Source organism: Salmo salar, chromosome ssa04, assembly GCF_905237065.1.
Source record: "Salmo salar chromosome ssa04, Ssal_v3.1, whole genome shotgun sequence".
Lineage (NCBI taxonomy): Eukaryota > Metazoa > Chordata > Actinopteri > Salmoniformes > Salmonidae > Salmo > Salmo salar.
This window is the reverse complement of record NC_059445.1, coordinates 11,069,038-11,088,747: the sequence shown is the minus strand read 5'-3', so window position 1 is coordinate 11,088,747 and position 19,710 is coordinate 11,069,038. Positions and strand designations below refer to the sequence as shown.

The window sequence follows — 19,710 nt, the reverse complement described above, 5'->3', positions numbered from 1 at the left end:
ATTTCCCATAAAACCCTGTTCCCACACCAGTATAAAGTCAACCAAGTTTAGGTCTAATTACGTAATACAAACTTAATATTACACCCAAATTATCTCCATTCATTGTAATTCAAGATTCCTCCCCCGCCCCTTACATTTCGAAGCAGCCAGCCAGGCATATTTTCCTTGTTTGTTTAGCTTGGGGTGGTGATGGCAGCAGGAGCCGCTTAGGCTTGCTGCCTCTAGAAATAATAACCGTCGCTGAGCAGAGACAGATAAAGACTTGTTAAAGAGAGTTGCACTGTTTTTAAAAGATACCTTCAACATCCCTGTTATATGACAAGTCCCTGACAGACGCCCAATGTTTCCTTTAATGGACGCCACAATATCTAGTTGGCAGCTACTGATTATTACCTTGGCATTCCCACAAAACTCTTCCCTCTCTCTACTCCTCAGCCATTTGAGATTTGAAATGGCTTGCTTAGTGAATATTGATGTGTATTATTGATGTGTATATTGATGTGTATGCAGGACTCACCTGAGAAAGAGGCCTTGGTCTCAGCATGACTGCACGTCGAAATAAAGGTTAAATAAATTGCGTTGGCATGGTAAAAACGCTACCCACGGGAGCGAAGATTCTCACTTACTTATAACCATATGGTCGTCATTAGGAGAATCTATGAACCAAGAAGACAAAAAGAAAAACTAACTTGGTCAATCTCGAGGGTGTGTTGACGGCAATCTACGGCGGGCGAGGAAGTACGTTTTCACAGCACTCCTCTGGGAAAGTGTGATGTTTTAACCAGAATCACAGACATTCTAAAAGCACTACACTACGAGGGACACCATCATGGGTAGTGGTGATACAGTCCAGTAGATATTGTAGATGTGGAAATCTGACTATGGACAGTCACAAACCCACTGATCTTAGCACAGCAATCAATAGTCGTGCAGAACTACGTTTTCACAGCATTCCTCTGGGAAAGTGAGATGTTTTAACAAGAATCACAGACATAAATTCCCAGAAACCCCTAGTCTGAGGGACACCATAATGGGTGTTGTGGTGATTCAGTGCATACTGTAGATACATGCGGTAGATAGATACTGTAGCAATGGGAAGTCCACTATGGGAAGCCACAAACCCACAGACCTTAACTGCACTTGAGCTTCTGAGGCATGTGAAACAGCTTAACACCAACCAATATATAACAATGTAAGTATTAGCTATGACTTAGCTACTGGGTAAAGACCCTGTTAACTGTTGTACTGGTTTCGAGAACCACACATTTACAATCTTAAACATGGATGTGCACAATCAGAGAAAATACCATTATTCCTGCTCGGAAAAGCTAAAACTGTTGACAAGTTGTCATCGGAAAATGTTTGCTTTTGCACATATGCTTTAGTCAGTGAAACCTTTCAGTGTAGTAGGATGAGAAAGTGGTGACAAGAAAACAAAAGGTAAATGAAGTAAAAGACCAGGAGAAATAACTTCTCACCACGGATCTCTCAACAGCTTTGGAATATCTGTCAAAACATACACGGTTAAGTATGGGGGGCCAGCACAGAAAAAAAAAAAATGTATGAAATGTATGCATTCACTACTGTAAGTCGCTCTGGATAAGAGCGTCGGCTAAATGACTAAAATGTAAATGTAAATGTAAATGTTAAGTTCGCTTTAGCCAATGGCACCGTTAAAAAGAAACATTTTACAATCTACACTTGACGCAAGTGTAGGAAAACAAATCCTCTGTGTCCCAGACTTTGTATGTGGCAAAACAATATTTTGGGTATCACAAATGTCTTGTTAAAACACAAGAAAATGTCAAATCTGTGACATACAATTAAAATGTGGAAAAAGTGATTGCACTTAAAACATTTATTGATATTGCTTCTTCATGAGCAAGATTACAAAAGACTAAAGGATAACAAGACTGAACTGAAGTGCGAGTTGAGAAATCGAAGATATGCTCTTGAGATGAGACGTCAAAATAATAAAATAAAACAATTATTTACACCATCCCATCTGTTCCAAACAACACTCTAATAGCTAATGATCCAAAACTGAAATGAGCTGCTAGCTAAATCTGGAACAATATATATTTTCTCAAGTTTACTGAGGCTGTTTTTGTTGTACATTGTCCCTGCTCAAATAAACTCTAGAAATAAACTCAATAGATAAAACTCAATAAATAAATAAAACCCTTCATCCCATCAATGCCCGCCCAAACCTGGGAAAAACGTCGTCATTACCCACAGATCCTGTCAGCTTTACTACAGTAACCCCCTGTGTGTTTTGTTTGGGGTACATTCATCCTTTAGCCAGCTTTGGCTCTGTTCTTCAATCGCCCTAGATGTCAGTTAATGAGTAAGTGGCACGATGCTGCAGTCTTCATAGAGACCATGTCATTGTCTTTCGGCCAGTAACCTTTGGGAAATTCCCGAAAACCCCAGGCAGCCGGTGGAGGCTGTGCTAAGCTAAGCTCTAACCCCAGGATCAGAGAAGGCTGGCTGGGCTCCAGACCCTGTCCTCCTCCCCTCCCTCCGCTGGCTGGTTCTCAGACGGGAAAGGCCATGGCAGGGCTGCTAGATCCAGAGCCCCTCTGCTGGGAGAGATAAAGGGATTCTGCCACCGCCTCCGTGGCCATTAAACCACCCATCAGGAAGAGACATGGTTGCCCAAAGTCAAAGACAGACAAAGACGGAGTGAGCTTTAGGAAGAAAAAGTTGCTCAGGCCTGGCTCTCTCCATCTCTCCCCTCTGTCCCTGAAATCTTGGGGGGGGGGGGGGTCACTCTGGCAGGCCTCTTCTATTCTACCTCCCGTCAGGCTCTCTCCCTCGCTCCCTCTCTTTGCTCTCCCTCTCTTTGCCTGAATTCATTAGTACTTTAGCACCCACATTTGATACCAGGGAATGAGCCACTTTGTCTGGATATCGACCGATTTCCTTATTAGGAACCTACATTTCCAAATGTCTCGGCGACGTCTGAATATAATTTGTTTTTAAGGCAAGCCAGCCGGGGATAATGGCCGATTGGTCACAAATGCTACATGGTGCCCTTTCAATAATTATAGAAGGGGATTTGGATGAATCAGTATTCCATTACAATGTGTCGCCAGCATACAAAAGAGGAGAACTTTAAAAGGAGACGTCATTACTCAGTTTTCTTCTTGCACCTCCTCCATCCATAAATGAGTTGCCATCTTTCTCAACTGGTTTCTGTTGGAAACAAAATGGCCGCCAACATTAATTCTCAGTGCAACAGAAGGAAACCAGCCAACTTCCTGAAAAGGAAGTTCATTAGTTAGAGAATGTTCTATCCAAATTGAAGCTGTGTAGCCAATCACCTTTCACGGCTGTTGCTGTTATGGAGACAAAGGCTCTAGCAGCTCCATGGAGAAGTGACATCTGTTTGTTTTCAGATCCACTGAGCCACATGCAGATGTACTGTGAGGGAAAAAAGTATTTGATCCCCTACTGATTTTGTACGTTTGCCCACTGACAAAGAAATAATCAGTCTATAATTTTAATGGTAGGTTTATTTGAACAGTGAGAGACAGAATAACAACAAAACAATCCAGAAAAAACGCACGTCAAAAATGTTATAAATTGATTTGCATTTTAATGAGGGAAAAAAGTATTTGATCCCCTCTCAATCAGAAAGATTTCTGGCTCCCAGGTGTCTTTTATACAGGTAACGAGCTGAGATTAGGAGCACACTCTTAACCTGTTTAGGATAGGGGGCAGTATTTTCACGGCCGGATAAAAAACATACCCGATTTAATCTGGTTATTACTCCTGCCCAGAAACTAGAATATTCATATAATTGTTTGATTTGGATAGAAAACACCCTAAAATTTCTCAAACAGTTTGAATGGTGTCTGTGAGTATAACAGAACTCATATGGCAGGCCAAAACCTGAGAAGATTCTATACAGGAAGTGCCCTCTCTGACCATTTCTTGGCCTTCTATAGACTCTTTATCGAAAACAGAGGATCTCTGCTGTAACGTGACATTTTCTAAGGCTCCCATAGGCTCTCAGAAGGCGCCAGAACGGGGAATGATGACTCTGCAGTCCCTGGGCGAAAAACAGTAGCGCATTTGGATAGTGGTCGATCTCAGAACAATGACACGGGCGCGCGCGTGTACGTGAAGAGTCCATTTCACATTTTCAGTCTTTGAACGATAATATTCCCGGTCGGAATATTATCTCTATTTTACAAGAAAAATCGCATAAAAATTGATTTTAAACAGCGTTTGACATGCTTCGAAGTACGGTAATGGAATATTTTGAAATTTTTTGTCACGATATGCACCGGCGCGTCACCCTTCGGATAGTGTCTTGAACACAAGAACAAAACGCCGCTATTTGGATATAACTATGGATTATTTGGAACCAAAACAACATTGGGTGTAAAGTAGAAGTCCTGGGAGTGCATTCTGACGAAGAACAGCAAAGGTAATCAAATTTTTCTTATAGTAAATCTGATTTTGGTGAGTGCCAAACTTGGTGGGTGTCAAAATAGCTAGCCATGATGGCCGGGCTATCTACTCAGAATATTGCAAAATGTGCTTTCACCGAAAAGCTATTTTAAAATCTGACATAGCGGTTGCATAAAGGAGGTCTGTATCTATAATTCTTAAAATAATTGTTATGTTTTTTGTGAACGTTTATCGTGAGTAATTTAGTAAATTCACCGGAAGTTTCGGTGGGTATGCTAGTTCTGAACGTCACATGCTAATGTAAAAAGCTGGTTTTTGATATAAATATGAACTTGATGTATTGTATAACATAATGTCCTAGGTGTGTCATCTGATGAAGATCATCAAAGGTTAGTGCTGCATTTAGCTGTGGTTTTGGTTTTTGTGACATTATATGCTAGCTTGAAAAATGGGTGTGTTATTATTTCTGGCTGGGTACTCTCCTGACATAATCTAATGTTTTGCTTTCGTTGTAAAGCCTTTTTGAAATCGGACAATGTGGTTAGATAAAGGAGAGTCTTGTCTTTAAAATGGTGTAAAATAGTAATATGTTTGAAAAATGGAAGTTTTTGGATTTTTGAGGAGTTTGTAATTCGCGCCACGCCCTATCATTGGATATTGGAGCGGTGTTCCGCTAGCGGAACATCTAGATGTAAGAGGTTAAAGGGAGTGCTCCTAATCTCAGTTTGTTACCTGTATAAAAGACACCAGTCCACAGAAGCAATCAATCAATCAGATTCCAAACTCTCCACCATGGCCAAGACCAAAGAGCTCTCCAAGGATGTCAGGGACAAGACTGTAGACCTACACAAGGCTGGAATGGGCTACAAGACCATCGCCAAGCAGCTTGATGAGAAGGTGACAACAGTTGGTGCGATTATTCGCAAATGGAAGAAACAAAAGAACTGTCAATCTCCCTCAGCCTGGGGCTCCATGCAAGATCTCACCTCGTGGAGTTGCAATGATCATGAGAACGGTGAGGAATCAGCCCAGAACTACATGGGAGGATCTTGTCAATGATCTCAAGGCAGCTGGGACCACAGTCACCAAGAAAACAATTGGTAACACACTACGCCGTGAAGGACTGAAATCTCACAGTGCCCGCAAGGTCCCCCTGCTCAAGAAAGCACATATACATGCCTGTCTGAAGTTTGCCAATGAACATCTGAATGATTCAGAGGACATCAACTCAACTAGCCGTGTTTGGAAGAGGAGGAATGCTGCCTATGACCCCAAGAACACCATCCCCACCGTCAAACATGGAGTTGGAAACATTATGCTTTGGGGGTGTTTTTCTGCTAAGGGGACAGGACAACTTCACCGCATCAAAGGGACGATGGACGGGGCCATGTACCGTCAAATCTTGGGTGAGAACCTCCTTCCCTCAGCCAGTGAATTGAAAATGGGTCGTGGATGGGTATTCCAGCATGACAATGACCCAAAACACATGGCCAAGGCAACAAAGGAGTGGCTCAAGAGGAAGCACATTAAGGTCCTGGAGTGGCCTAGCCAGTCTCCAGACCTTAATCCCATAGAAAATCTGTGGAGGGAGCTGAAGGTTCGAGTTGCCAAATGTCAGCCTCGAAATCTTAATGACGTAATGAAGATCTGCAAAAAGGAGTGGGACAAAATCCCTCCTGAGATGTGTGCAAACCTGGTGGCCAACTACAAGAAACGTCTGACCTCTGTGATTGCCAACAAGGGTTTTGCCACCAAGTACTAAGTCATGTTTTGCAGAGGGGTCAAATACTCATTTCCCTCATTAAAATGGAAATCAATTTATAACATTTTTGACATGCATTTTTCTGGATTTATTTGTTGTTATTCTGTCTCTCACTGTTCAAATAAACCTACCATTAAAATTATAGACTGATCATTTCTTTGTCAGTGGGCAAACGTACAAAATCAGCAGGAGATCAAATACTTTTTCCCCCCACTGTAGACCCGTTTCACACTCCTAGACCAAACAACAGGTATCCATTTACACACACACACACACACACACACACACACACACACACACACACACACACACACCTTGTGACAACACACCCCTATCGGTGCATCGTCGGGACAGCAGTGTGGAGGCGTGAAGGAAGTCCAAACTCATCAAGGGGAAGTGAAGGTGTGGATATAACACACACACACACACACACACACACCTCAGACATGAATGAGAGAACATCCACACACAGCCCATTGTTCTAACCTCTTTACTGTGCCGAGTATGGGGGCGCCAGCAACCCCTCAACCGCAAAAACCCACCTAACCACGTTTTTGAAACCGTAAAACACTGTCATAGAGCCTTTGCAATTTAGTACCACTGAAGTTCGAACCCAAGACATTCAACACACATCACCTGTTGCATTGTTCTTCTTGCCCATCTGTTTGAACCCAAGACATTTTTTTAATTTAACCTTTATTTGTAAATAGGAACAAATACTTATTTACAATGACGGCCTACCCCGGCAAAACCCGGATTGTGCGCCGCCCTATGGGACTCCCAATCACGGCCGGATGTAATGCACCCTGGATTCGAACCAGGGACTGCAGTGACGCCTCTAGCACTGAGATACAGTGCCTTAGACCGCTGCGCCACTCGGGAGCCCACACATCACCTGTTGCATTGTACTTCTTGCCCGTCTATGCGATTCACAAAAACAACATTGTTAGTTTAACCCTGTTAAATAATGTGAGGAATGCTAGAGACGACACCAGTTTGTGGAGGGGTGAGAGATGAAGGGAGGAAGGGAGTGAGAGAACTCGCTCCGACACTGCTGACGCCAGTTAGAAGGGGAGAGCAAGCACAGCATCGAGACAAGGAGTAATAATACATAGTGTGGTTGGTGCAGTGTGTCAGAGCGACGTATGTGGGCTGCTAGAGAGGAGGGAAGGAGAGAGAGAGAGTAAGAGAGAGGGGTAGAGAGAGAGTAGAGAGAGAGGTAGAGAGAGAGAAAGGGGTAGAGAGAGAGAGAAGGGTAGAGAGAGGAGAGAGAGAGGGATAGGGAGAGAGGGGTGGGTAGAGAGCGAGATTGACAAGAGGAGACAGAAAACATGCTCCCCTCGCTCTTTTTCACTCTCTCGCTTTCACACACACACACCTTCTTGCTGCAGTGTGCCATAGTGTGAACCTGCTGAACTCACACATACCCCTCCTGCTGGTCTGTGACATAAATACTGTAAGTAACATAAATAAGGTAAACTGTTGCTACAGTTACCAAGGGATAAGAGCATTTATTTGGGCTGCAATCTGAGGTGCAGTTAACTCTAATGAACTTATCCTCTGCAGCAGAGGTAACTCTGGGTCTTCCTTTCCTGTGGCGGTTTTAAATGAGAGCCAGTTTCATCATAGCGCTTGATGGCTTTTGCGACTGCACTTGAAGAAACTTTGACATTTTTCATATTGACTGACCTTCATGTCTTAAAGTAATGATGGACAGTCATTTACCTTTGCTTATTTTAGCGGTTCTTGCCATAATAGGGACTTGGTATTTTACCAAATAGGGCTATCTTCTGTATACCATCCCCACCTTGTCACAACACAACTGATTGGCTCAAATAAGAAGGAAAGAAATTCCACAAATTAACTTTTAACAAGGCACAACTGTTAATTGAAATGCATTCCAGGTGACTACCTCATGAAGCTGGTTGAGAGAATGCCAAGAGTGTGCAAAGCTATCATCAAGGCAAAGGGTGGCTACTTTGAAGAATCTCAAATATGCCTTATATTTTGACACTTTTTTGGTTACTACATGATTCCATATGTGTTATTTCATAGTTTTGATGTCGTCACTATTATTCTACAATGTAGAAAATAGTCATAATAAAGAAAAACCCTTGAATAAGTAGGTGTGTCCAGACTTTTGACTGGTACTGTGTGTGCTGGACCACAGCTTGATGCTTTTATTGTCTGGTGGCTGTAAGATACAGAATGAGTTCAGACAGTGTCAATGATATTCATGACATATAATCAAGGAAGTAGAGAGAGCAGGAAAAAGTACTTTTGTAAAGTCTAAATAAATGCAGATTATCGGAATGCGACACTTTGGTTGGTATGTGTTTTTCAAGACGACACTGCTTTGCAAATAGGTTCGCAGGGAACTCGACAGTTTCGCACAAATAGTTTATTTTGATCGTAGTCTAGAGGATAATCAGGAGCTCATCATCTCACTTCTCCAGACACAGTGGGCCTCGATTGGCGCGACACGTAGGCAGACTGAAATTGGATCCTTGAAAGTGTGAATGTGAGCAATGAAATGATTTACTTTTCACTCAAAACATATAATGTTGTCACAGACCGGCACAATCTCAAAGTATTTTTTCATTAGTCCACTGTTGATACAGTCCCAAAATGTTTTACATGTTAGCAGTCAAGTTTTCAAGATTTTGGAGTTTCAAGAAGCAAAGTGTCACCGGCCACATCCTCATGATGATGCAAAATGCATGATTCATTTGAAATAAATACCAAAAGATAGTGTATTTCCCCTTTAAATAAGAGAACTTTATCAATTGTCTGTTTCACGTACCACTAATGTACAATGCTATTGATGTTATCATGGAAATTTGTACAATGAACACAAATTATACAAAAAGACTGAAAGCCTCTCTTATATTCATTAGAATCCTCTGTTGGGTGAAGAATCGTCTGCTTTGAAACCACAACAGACAGACGGAACGAAAGAAAGAGATAAGGAAGCAGTCTCTTTTGGGTTAATGCCTCTGAGTCACTCACTCAGAGTCGCAGCGGGTGTCCAGACAACCTTGGAGAATTCTTAATCAAGCAAATAAATGGTTATGTGAGCTAGGAATTATGGGTAGAGAGAGCCGGAGTGTGACCACAACAGAGAAGACCTATAGTTATGGAGCTGAGCCACAATGGTCCACCTCTGCATTATAAAAGGAAGTTGAGTCACTGTGGTGGCACCACTGGTACCCCCATTAAAATAGGAGGTTGATTGTCATGATGAGAACAAGTGACAGGTCTTAAAAAAGGGGGAGAAAGAGGTCTTGGCATGAGGAAAGGGCAGCACCCTTCTGTGTGACCTTCTGTAATGAGCAGAATGACAGCATTTATTCACACATTCTGACACACAATTATAATTATCCCTTTAGAATCTGTGAGGGACATCGTTTTCTTTTAAAATGAAGTGATCTGCATTGCATTGCTTATAGGCTCTGCATTAAAAAAGAGAGTTGAGTCACTGTGTTTGTCCACCATTAACAGAGGGGCTTGATTGTCATGGTCAGAACAAGTGACAGGTCTGAAGAGAGGAGAGAGGGGTCTTGGCATAAGAAGAGAGAGGTCTTGGCATAAGAAGAGAGAGGTCTTGGCATAAGAAGAGAGGGGAGAGAAAGGTCTTAGCATAAGGGAGAGAGAGGTCTTGGCATAAGGAGAGAGAGAGGTCTTGGCATAAGGGGAGAGAGGAGAGAAAGGTCTTGGCATAAGGAGAGAGAGAGGTCTTGGCATAAGGGGAGAGAGGAGAGAGAGGTCTTGGCATAAGGAGAGAGAGAGGTCTTGGCATAAGGGGAGAGAGGAGAGAGAGGTCTTGGCATAAGGAGAGAGAGAGGTCTTGGCATAAGAAGAGAGGGGAGAGAAAGGTCTTGGCATAAGGGAGAGAGAGGTCTTGGCATAAGGAGAGAGAGAGGTCTTGGCATAAGGGGAGAGAGGAGAGAGAGGGCTTGGCATAAAGGGAGAGAGAAATCTTGGCATAAGGAGAGAGAGAGGTCTTGGCATAAGGGGAGAGAGGAGAGAGAGGTATTGGCATAAGGAGAGAGAGAGGTCTTGGCATAAGGGGAGAGAGGAGAGAGAGGTCTTGGCATAAGGGGAGAGAGGTCTTGGCATAAGGGGAGAGAGATATTGGCATAAGGGGAGAGAGGAGAGAGAGGTCTTGGCATAAGGGGAGAGGAGAGAGAGGTCTTGGCATAAGGGGAGAGGAGAGAGAGGTCTTGGCATAAGGGGAGAGAGGAGAGAGAGGTCTTGGCATAAGGGGAGAGGAGAGAGAGGTCTTGGCATGAGGTGAGAGAGGAGAGAGAGGACTTGGCATAAGAGGAGAGGAGAGAGAGGTCTTGGCATAAGGGAAGAGGAGAGAGTGGTCTTGGCATAAGGGAAGAGGAGAGAGAGGTCTTGGCATAAGGGGAGAGGAGAGAGATGTCTTGGCATGAGGTGAGAGAGGAGAGAGAGGACTTGGTATGAGGAGAGAGGAGAGAGTGGTCTTGCCATAAGGGGAGAGGAGAGAGTGGTCGTGGCATAAGGGGAGAGGAGAGAGAGGTCTTGGCATAAGGGAAGAGGAGAGAGGTCTTGGCATAAAGGGAGAGGAGAGAGATGTCTTGGCATGAGGTGAGAGAGGAGAGAGAGGACTTGGCATGAGGGAAGAGGAGAGAGAGGTCTTGGCATAAGGGGAGAGGAGAGAGAGGACTTGGCATAAGGGGAGAGGAGAGAGATGTCTTGGCATGAGGTGAGAGGAGAGAGAGGTCTTGGCATAAGGGGAGAGGAGAGAGAGGTCTTGGCATGAGGTGAGAGAGGAGAGAGAGGTCTTGGCATGAGGGAAGAGGAGAGAGAGGTCTTGGCATAAGGGGAGAGGAGAGAGAGGACTTGGCATAAGGGGAGAGGAGAGAGATGTCTTGGCATGAGGTGAGAGGAGAGAGAGGTCTTGGCATAAGGGGAGAGGAGAGAGAGGTCTTGGCATGAGGTGAGAGAGGAGAGAGAGGTCTTGGCATGAGGGAAGAGGAGAGAGAGGTCTTGGCATAAAGGGAGAGGAGAGAGAGGACTTGGCATAAGGGGAGAGGCGAGAGATGTCTTGGCATAAGGGGAGAGGAGAGAGATGTCTTGGCATGAGGTGAGAGAGGAGAGAGAGGTCTTGGCATAAAGTGAGAGAGGAGAGAGAGGACTTGGTATGAGGAGAGAGGAGAGAGAGGTCTTGGCATAAGGGGAGAGGAGAGAGAGGTCTTGGCATGAGGTGAGAGAGGAGAGAGAGGTCTTGGCATGAGGGAAGAGGAGAGAGAGGTCTTGGCATAAGGGAAGAGGAGAGAGAGGTCTTGGCATGAGGGGAGAGGAGAGAGAGGTCTTGGCATAAGGGGAGAGGAGAGAGAGGTCTTGGCATGAGGGGAGAGGAGAGAGAGGTCTTGGCATAAGGTGAGAGAGGAGAGAGAGGTCTTGGCATAAGGGGAGAGGAGAGAGAGGTCTTGGCATAAAGTGAGAGAGGAGAGAGAGGACTTGGTATGAGGAGAGAGGAGAGAGAGGTCTTGGCATAAGGGGAGAGGGGAGATAGGTCTTGGCATAAGGGAAGAGGAGAGAGAGGTCTTGGCATGAGGGGAGAGGAGAGAGAGGTCTTGGCATAAGGGGAGAGGAGAGAGAGGTCTTGGCATGAGGGGAGCGGAGAGAGAGGTCTTGGCATGAGGTGAGAGAGGAGAGAGAGGACTTGGCATAAGGGGAGAGGAGAGAGAGGTCTTGGCATAAGGGAAGAGGAGAGAGAGGTCTTGGCATGAGGGGAGAGGAGAGAGATGTCTTGGCATAAGGGGAGAGGAGAGAGAGGTCTTGCCATAAGGGAAGAGGAGAGAGAGGTCTTGGCATGAGGGGAGAGGAGAGAGAGGTCTTGGCATAAGGGGAGAGGAGAGAGAGGTCTTGGCATAAGGGGAGAGGAGAGAGAGGTCTTGGCAAAAGGGGAGAGGAGAGAGAGGTCTTGGCATAAGGGGAGAGGAGAGAGAGGTCTTGGCATGAGGTGAGAGAGGAGAGAGAGGACTTGGTATGAGGAGAGAGGACTTGGTATGAGGAGAGGGCAGCACCCTTCTGTGTGACCTAATGAGCAGAATAACAGCATTTATTCACACATTCTGACACACAATTATAATTATCTTCATGGAGTCTATGAGAGACATTCTGTAGTTTTCTTTCAAATGAAAGTGATCTACAATTCCATTGCTTCTGGCATAAGGCTTATGATGCTTCAGATTACAGATGCCACTTCTAAATCACAACAAAAAGGACTGAGGCATGACCTGTAACCACTTTAGGGTGCTGACTCTTTAGTGAAATAGTTTTCTTTCAACATTTCTCTCTCTTACAAATGCCATTTCTATGATCACTTTAAAGACATTAGGCAAAACCACTCTAATTGCTTATTTCAGCTGGCTTACTTTCTAGGGGAGAGTGTCTTCGTATACCCCAAAGCTCACATTCTCAACACGCGACAATTGGAAGTAATTAATTAAACTCTGAGTCTAGACTAGTGAGAACAGAGTAACCTAAACCCTCTGAAAGCGTAGGGGAGCTCCAGGCAGTTTTCCCCTCCATCACTGCGAAGAACAAGTGCTTATTGAGCAAAACAAAATTGGGAATCGGAAAGAGGATGAATATTTATGATCTGACATTCGCGGGGAGCAGACGATGATTCCAAACGGACACAACCCGTGGCGCTGCATTCAAATGTAGCCGTCGACTCAAACCTCAAACAGTTTCAACAAACACTGAAATTCGGTTGAAATAGCCCTGAAATCCTCAAGAGAACCGGTTGTGTTTGAACTGCAATCACAGAAATAAAATGCCAATTATCGGCCTAATTGTGCGTAACAACCCTTGAAGCCTCTTGTTGCTAGGTCCTAGTTGTATTGGGATCTTTAAATATGGGTAAGAAAATTGACCTTTTCTTGTTTACCCCCGAGCCTGGTTTGGCAGGAGACGCCTGGGGAAGAGCACCTTTCGACAAGTATCTGCCACGTAGGCAGACAGTTCCTCCTCTACCTCCCTCTCTCCCTGTTCCCTTGTCACTCACATCCAGAAAGAACCCCCACATCCCATCCACCGCACACCCAAAGACAGACAGAAATATAAATGAGTGCACACCACACACACACACACTGATGCACACACACAAACTCAACACACTCACACACGGGTAGATAGAGTAATACACACACACGGACATGCGTGCAGGCCCACACACCTTCTGACAGGGGAGTCATTCCACGTTCCCAACAACCCGTCTCCCAGTGAGACAGACTTCACCCCAGGGCCCTGAGACGGACAGCTCTCTGACAAGTGATGATCAGACAGACTCCTCTACTCTCAGGCTGGCTGAGCCTTAGACCAACTGCATAACAGCATAACATACAGAAGAGAGTGTGTGTGTGTGTGTGTGTGTGTGTGTGTGTGTGTGTGTGTGTGTGTGTGTGTGTGTGTGTGTGTGTGTGTGTGTCTACCCATTGCAAAGATTGGCTGAGAATTGTACATTTCTATCTTAATGTGCATTGGGCAAGTTTTAATGGTGGTGGAAAATGTCTGTGAAAACAAGCGATAATACAGTATATCCAGAAGGGGTATAATCTACACATACAGTCTGTTGGTGGTTGCTGCTAACATCTCCGTCAAACTGACAGCATCTCAGCCCATTCTAAATATGGACTTTTCAAAGAAACGTATTCATTCTATATCAACTGTCAGACAGTCTTCCTTCAGAGAATTCCCATATGTGACTACCTAGACAGCACTAACTCCTACCTGTTTATGCTGTATGGGTGTTATGATCAAAACAGAGATGAATATGATATTGCCTTGGAATATCCATAACAAGCATCCAAACGCAGCAGCAATCAAGAGTTCATTTCTGGACGGTCTATACCAATACACTGCCTTTGATGTGTCTTCCTGCAACACACATAACAGGAGGTCCTAATAGCCATACCGTATGACTAGCTTGGTAGCTCATATCACAAGTGTATCAGGTGTGCATCCCAGATGTGAAAACACTCATCTGGTCCTTCACATATTCTCTCAGCATGTATTGGACTAGATGTGAAAGCGTGGGCTAAGACAAGTCTACTGTTCTGGAGCTCAAATGACAAAACAGAGGATATTTTTCTTTGCGTGGGTGGAAGACAATTTTGCTGAGATTAAACATTTTGGTGGAAAATTGAGTCAAATACGGTCCCATCTCAGGTCCAGCTGTTAGAGACTTGGGACTGTTTATATATAACCTATGGGCTAAAAACTGTAGCGATCAGCTCAAGAGTGGTACTGTTAGGGTCGTTCCACATTGGAGTCCATTTTGGGTAGTGTGTAGAGGTCGGCCGATTATGATTTCTTTTTTTTCACCGCCGATACCGATTATTGGATGACCAAAAACCACCGATACCGATTAAAATCGGACGATTGTTATGTATATAAACTTAGCAAAAAAAGAAACGTCCCTTTTTCAGGACCCGGTCTTTCAAAGAAATTTGTAAAAATCAAAATAACTTAAAAGATCTTCAATGTAAAGAGTTTAAACATTGTTTATGGTTGGATTTGCGTTTATCGTCGAAGGAATGACCATTACTCCGAGGCCTGTACTCTGGAGCGGGATCGATTTGGAGATGGAGGGCCCGTCATGGTCTGGGGCGGTGTGTCACAGACTGAGCTTGTTGTCATTGCAGGCAATCTCAACACTGTGCGTTACAGGGAAGACATCCCCCTCCCTCATGTGGTACCCTTCCTGCAGGCTCATCCTGACATGACCCTCCAGCATGACAATGCCACCAGTCATACTGCTCATTCTGTGCGTGATTTCCTGCAAGACATGAACGTCAGTGCTCTGTCATGGCCAGCGAAGAGCCCGGATCTCAATCCCATTGAGCACGTCTGAGACCTAACGGATCGGAGGGTGAGGGCTAAGGCCATTCCCCCCAGAAAGGTCCGGAAACTTGCAGGTGCCTTGGTGGAAGAGTGCGGTAACATCTCACAGCAAGAAATGGCAAATCTGGTGCAGTCCATGAGGAGGAGCTGCACTGCAGTACTTAATGCAGCTGGTGGCCACACCAGATACTGACTGTTACTTTGTTCAGGGACACATTATTCCATTTATGTTAGTCACATGTCTGTGGAACTTGTTCAGTTTATGTCTCAGTTGTTGAATCTTGTTATGTTTATAGAAATATTTACACGTGAAGTTTGCTGAAAATAAATGCAGTTGACAGTGAGAGGACATTTCTTTTTTTGCTGAGTTTATTTGTAATAATGCCAATTACAACAATACTTAATAAACAATGAACACTTATTTTAACTTAATATAATACATAAATAAAATCAATTTAGTCCCAAATAAATAATGAAACATGTTCAATTTGGTTTAAATAATGCAAAAACACAGTGTTGGAGAAGAAAGTAAAAGTGCAATATGTGCCATGTAAAAAAGCTAACGTTTAAGTTCCTTGCTCAGAACATGAGAACATATGAAAGCTGGTGGTTCCTTTTAACATGTCTTCAATATTCCCAGTTCCGAAGTTTTAGGTTGTAGTTATTATAGGAATTATGACACGTCAACTATTTCTCTCTATACCATTTGTATTTCATATTGCTTTGACTATTGGATGTTCTTATAGGCACTTTAGCATTGCCAGCCTAATCTCGGGAGTTGATATGCTTGAAGTCATAAACAGCGCTGTGCCTCAAGCATTGCTAAGAGCTGCTCGCAAACGCAGTAAAGCGCTGTTTGAATGAATGCTTACGAGCCTGCTGCTGCCTACCACCGCTCAGTCAGACTGCTCTATCAAATATCAAATCATTGACTTAATTATAATAAACACACAGAAATACGAGCCTAGACGTTCCGCTAGCGGAACACCTGCTCCAATATCCAATGATAGGCGTGGCGCGAATGACAAATTCCTCAAAAAACCCAAAACTTCCATTTTTCAAACATATGACTATTTTACACCATTTTAAAGACAAGACTCTCCTTAATCTAACCACACTGTCCGATTTCAAAAAGGCTTTACAGCGAAAGCAAAACATTAGATTATGTCAGCAGAGTACACAGCCAGAAATAATCAGACACCCATTTTTCAAGCTAGCATATAATGTCACATAAATCAAAACCACAGCTAAATGCAGCACTAACCTTTGATGATCTTCATCAGATGACAACCCTAGGACATTATGTTATACAATACATGCATGTTTTGTTCAATCAAGTTCATATTTATATCCAAAAAACAGCTTTTTACATTAGCATGTGACGTTCAGAATTAGCATACCCCCCGCAAACTTCCGGTGAATTTAGTAAATTACTCATGATAAACGTTGACAAAATACATAATTATTTTAAGAATTATAGATACAGAACTCCTTTGTGCAATCGAGGTGTCCGATTTTAAAATAGCTTTTCGGTGAAAGCACATTTTGCAATATTCTGAGTAGATAGCCCAGCCATCACGGCTAGCTATTTTGACACCCACCAAGTTTAGCCCTGACCAAACTCCGATTTACTATTAGAAAAGTTTGATTACCTTTGGTGTTCTTCGTCAGAATGCACTCCCAGGACTGCTACTTCAATAACAAATGTTGGTTTGGTTCAAAATAATCCATAGTTATATCCAAATAGCGGCGTTTTGTTCGTGCGTTCAAGACACTATCCAAGGGTGACGAAGGGTTACGCGCCCGACGCGTTTCGTGACAAAAAAATTCTAAATATTCCATTACCGTACTTCGAAGCATGTCAACCGCTGTTTAAAATCAATTTTTATGCCATTTTTCTCGTAAAAAAAGCGATAATATTCAGACTGGGAAAACGTGTTTACGTACAAAGAGAGAGAAAATAAAAACATGGGATCCCCTCGTGCACGAGCCTGAGTCTCATAGTACTCTGACCGGCCACTATCCAAACGCACTAATGTTTTTCAGCCAGGGCCTGCAAAGCCACGATTCAGCTTTTTGCCACCTTCTGAGAGCCCATGGGAGCCGTAGGAAGTGTCACGTAACAGCAGAGATCCCCTGTATTGGATAGAGATAATCAAGAAGGCCAAGAAATGGTCAGACAGGGTACTTCCTGTACAGAATCTTCTCAGGTTTTGGCCTGCCAAATGAGTTCTGTTATACTCACAGACACCATTCAAACAGTTTTAGAAACTTTGGAGTGTTTTCTATCCAAAGCTAATAATTATATGCATATTCTAGTTTCTGGGCAGGAGTAATAATCAGATTAAATCGGGTACGTTTTTTATCCGGCCGTGAAAATACTGCCCCCTAGTCATAACAGGTTAATATGGTCAAATCCAGAAACTATCATTTTGAAAACAAAACGTTTATTCTTTCAGTGAGATATGGAACCGTTCCGTATTTTATCGAACGGGTGGCAACCCTAAGTCTAAATATTCCTGTTACATTGCACAACCTTCAATGTTATGTGATAATTATGTACAATTCTGGCAAATGAATTACGGTCTTGGTTAGGAAGAAATGGTCTTCACACAGTTCGCAACGAGACAGCCGGCCCAAACTGTTGCATATACCGATTCTGCTTGCACTGAACGCAAGAGAAGTGACACAATTTCCCTAGTTAATATTGCCTGCTAATATGCAGGTTTAAAAAAATATACTTCTGTGTATTGATTCGAAGGAATTGATGTTCATGGTTAGGTACATTTGTGCAACGAATGTGCTTTTGTTAAATCATCACCCGTTTGGCAAAGTTGAAGTGGGCTGTGATTCGATGGTAAATTAACAGGCACCGCTTTGATTATATGCAACGCAGGACACGCCTAGTAATATCATCAACCATGTGTAGTTAACTAGTGATTGTGAAGATTGTTTTTTATGAGATAAGTTTAATGCTAGCTAGTAACTTACCTTGGCTCCTTGCAACCACAGGTCCTTTTGATGCTGCACTCCCGTAACATGTGGTCAGCCTGCCACGCAGTCTCCTCGTGGATTGCAATGTAATCGGACAATTACCGATTGTTATGAAAACTTGAAATCGGTCACCTCTAGTAGTGTGTCATCTCATTTTAACATTCTGTCATAAAGAGCACATTTTAAACTTATAAAAAAAAACATGTTTTCCCATTTCAAGAGGTTAAATTAAATAAAGTGGTTATATTAGGTGCTTATTAGGTGTCAAATAAAGTAACAAGGAATAGTTTTAATGAAAAAGGAATAGTTTCACCATATTAAAATAAAGAAACAGGGAATAGTTTTAATGAAAAAGGAATAGTTTCACCATATTAAAATAAAGAAACAGGGAATAGTTTTAATGAAAAAGGAATAGTTTCACCATATTAAAATAAAGAAACAGGGAATAGTTTTAATTAAAAAGGAATAGTTTCACCATATTAAAATTAGTTCAGTTCACGTAACAGAATTTACCTTTTACAGTTTTTATTTGTATTCTTTATGAATCACATGAACCAAACAATGTAACAGTAAACATGTTGTCCCCAACGAATGATGCAGCGGTGTGGGACAATAATAATCTTCAGAAATGACTGTCAAAGCAACACAATAACTAGGGCTTTACAATGATGATGAAAACTTGGGAGACTTTTTGTGGTTAAGTGGGTTCAAACCTTCCTTCAAGACACAGTGTGCGCACAGAGGGACGTTTGTGCGGTTGTTAAAGCAACCGCACCACACTTAACATCTGTACTTACACCTTCACTAAGCCAACACCCCCGCCCTGACAACACTGTGGCCTCCACTTACACCTTCACTAAGCCTACACCCCCACAAGACTCCAGCAACAATGATCCTAACATTAACTCTGTTCATTAATCTCCTTGTACCAAAACAAGAGCTCGTAATGAGAATGTTATAGGCATGACAGCTATGTGCCTCCCTCCATCTCTCTCCCTCCCTCCTCCTCCTCCATTCCTCCATGCGTGGCTGCAGGGACGGCACCTCCTCCGTTCCTCCATGCGTGGCTGCAGGGACGGCACCTCCTCCGTTCCTCCATGCGTGGCTGCAGGGACGGCACCTCCTCCGTTCCTCCATGCGTGGCACCTCCTCCGTTCCTCCATGCGTAGCTGCAGGGACGGCACCTCCTCTGTTCCTCCGGCCCAGACGGCATCCCTAGCCGCGTTCTCGGAGCTTGCACAAACCAGCTGGCTGGAATGTTTACGGACATATTCAATCTCTCCCTATCCCAGTCGGTTGTTCCCACTTGCTTCAAGATGTCCACCATTGTTCCTGTACCCAGGAAAGCAAAGGTAACTGAACTAAATGACTAGTACCCCGTGGCACTCACTTCTATCATCATGAAGTGCTTTGGGAGGCTAGTTAAGGATCATATCACCTCTACCTTACCTGACACCCTAGACCCACTTCAACTTGCTTAACGCCCCAACAGATCCACATCTGGACACGAGGAATAGCCATGTAAAAATGCTGTTCATTGAGTATAGCTCAGCCTTCAACACCCTCATCATTAACTTCTTTGAGATCTGGGGACAGTATTGAGTAGCTTGGATGAATAAGGTGCCCCGAGTAAACTGCCTGCTACTCAG

At 43.5% G+C, this 19,710-nt stretch overlaps 1 protein-coding gene across 1 annotated transcript in view; it reads right to left on the bottom strand.

Annotated features, from left to right (window-relative positions):
* The window catches only part of LOC106602266 (glutathione S-transferase C-terminal domain-containing protein-like), a 41,910-nt gene extending 22,636 nt beyond the window's left edge, over positions 1 to 19,274 (bottom strand). The window contains exon 1 of the mRNA XM_045717616.1: positions 19,106 to 19,274. Within this exon, the coding sequence (XP_045573572.1) occupies positions 19,106 to 19,274 (169 nt within the window). The remainder of the gene's footprint in view (positions 1 to 19,105) is intronic.
* Positions 19,275 to 19,710: the final 436 nt, after the last annotated feature.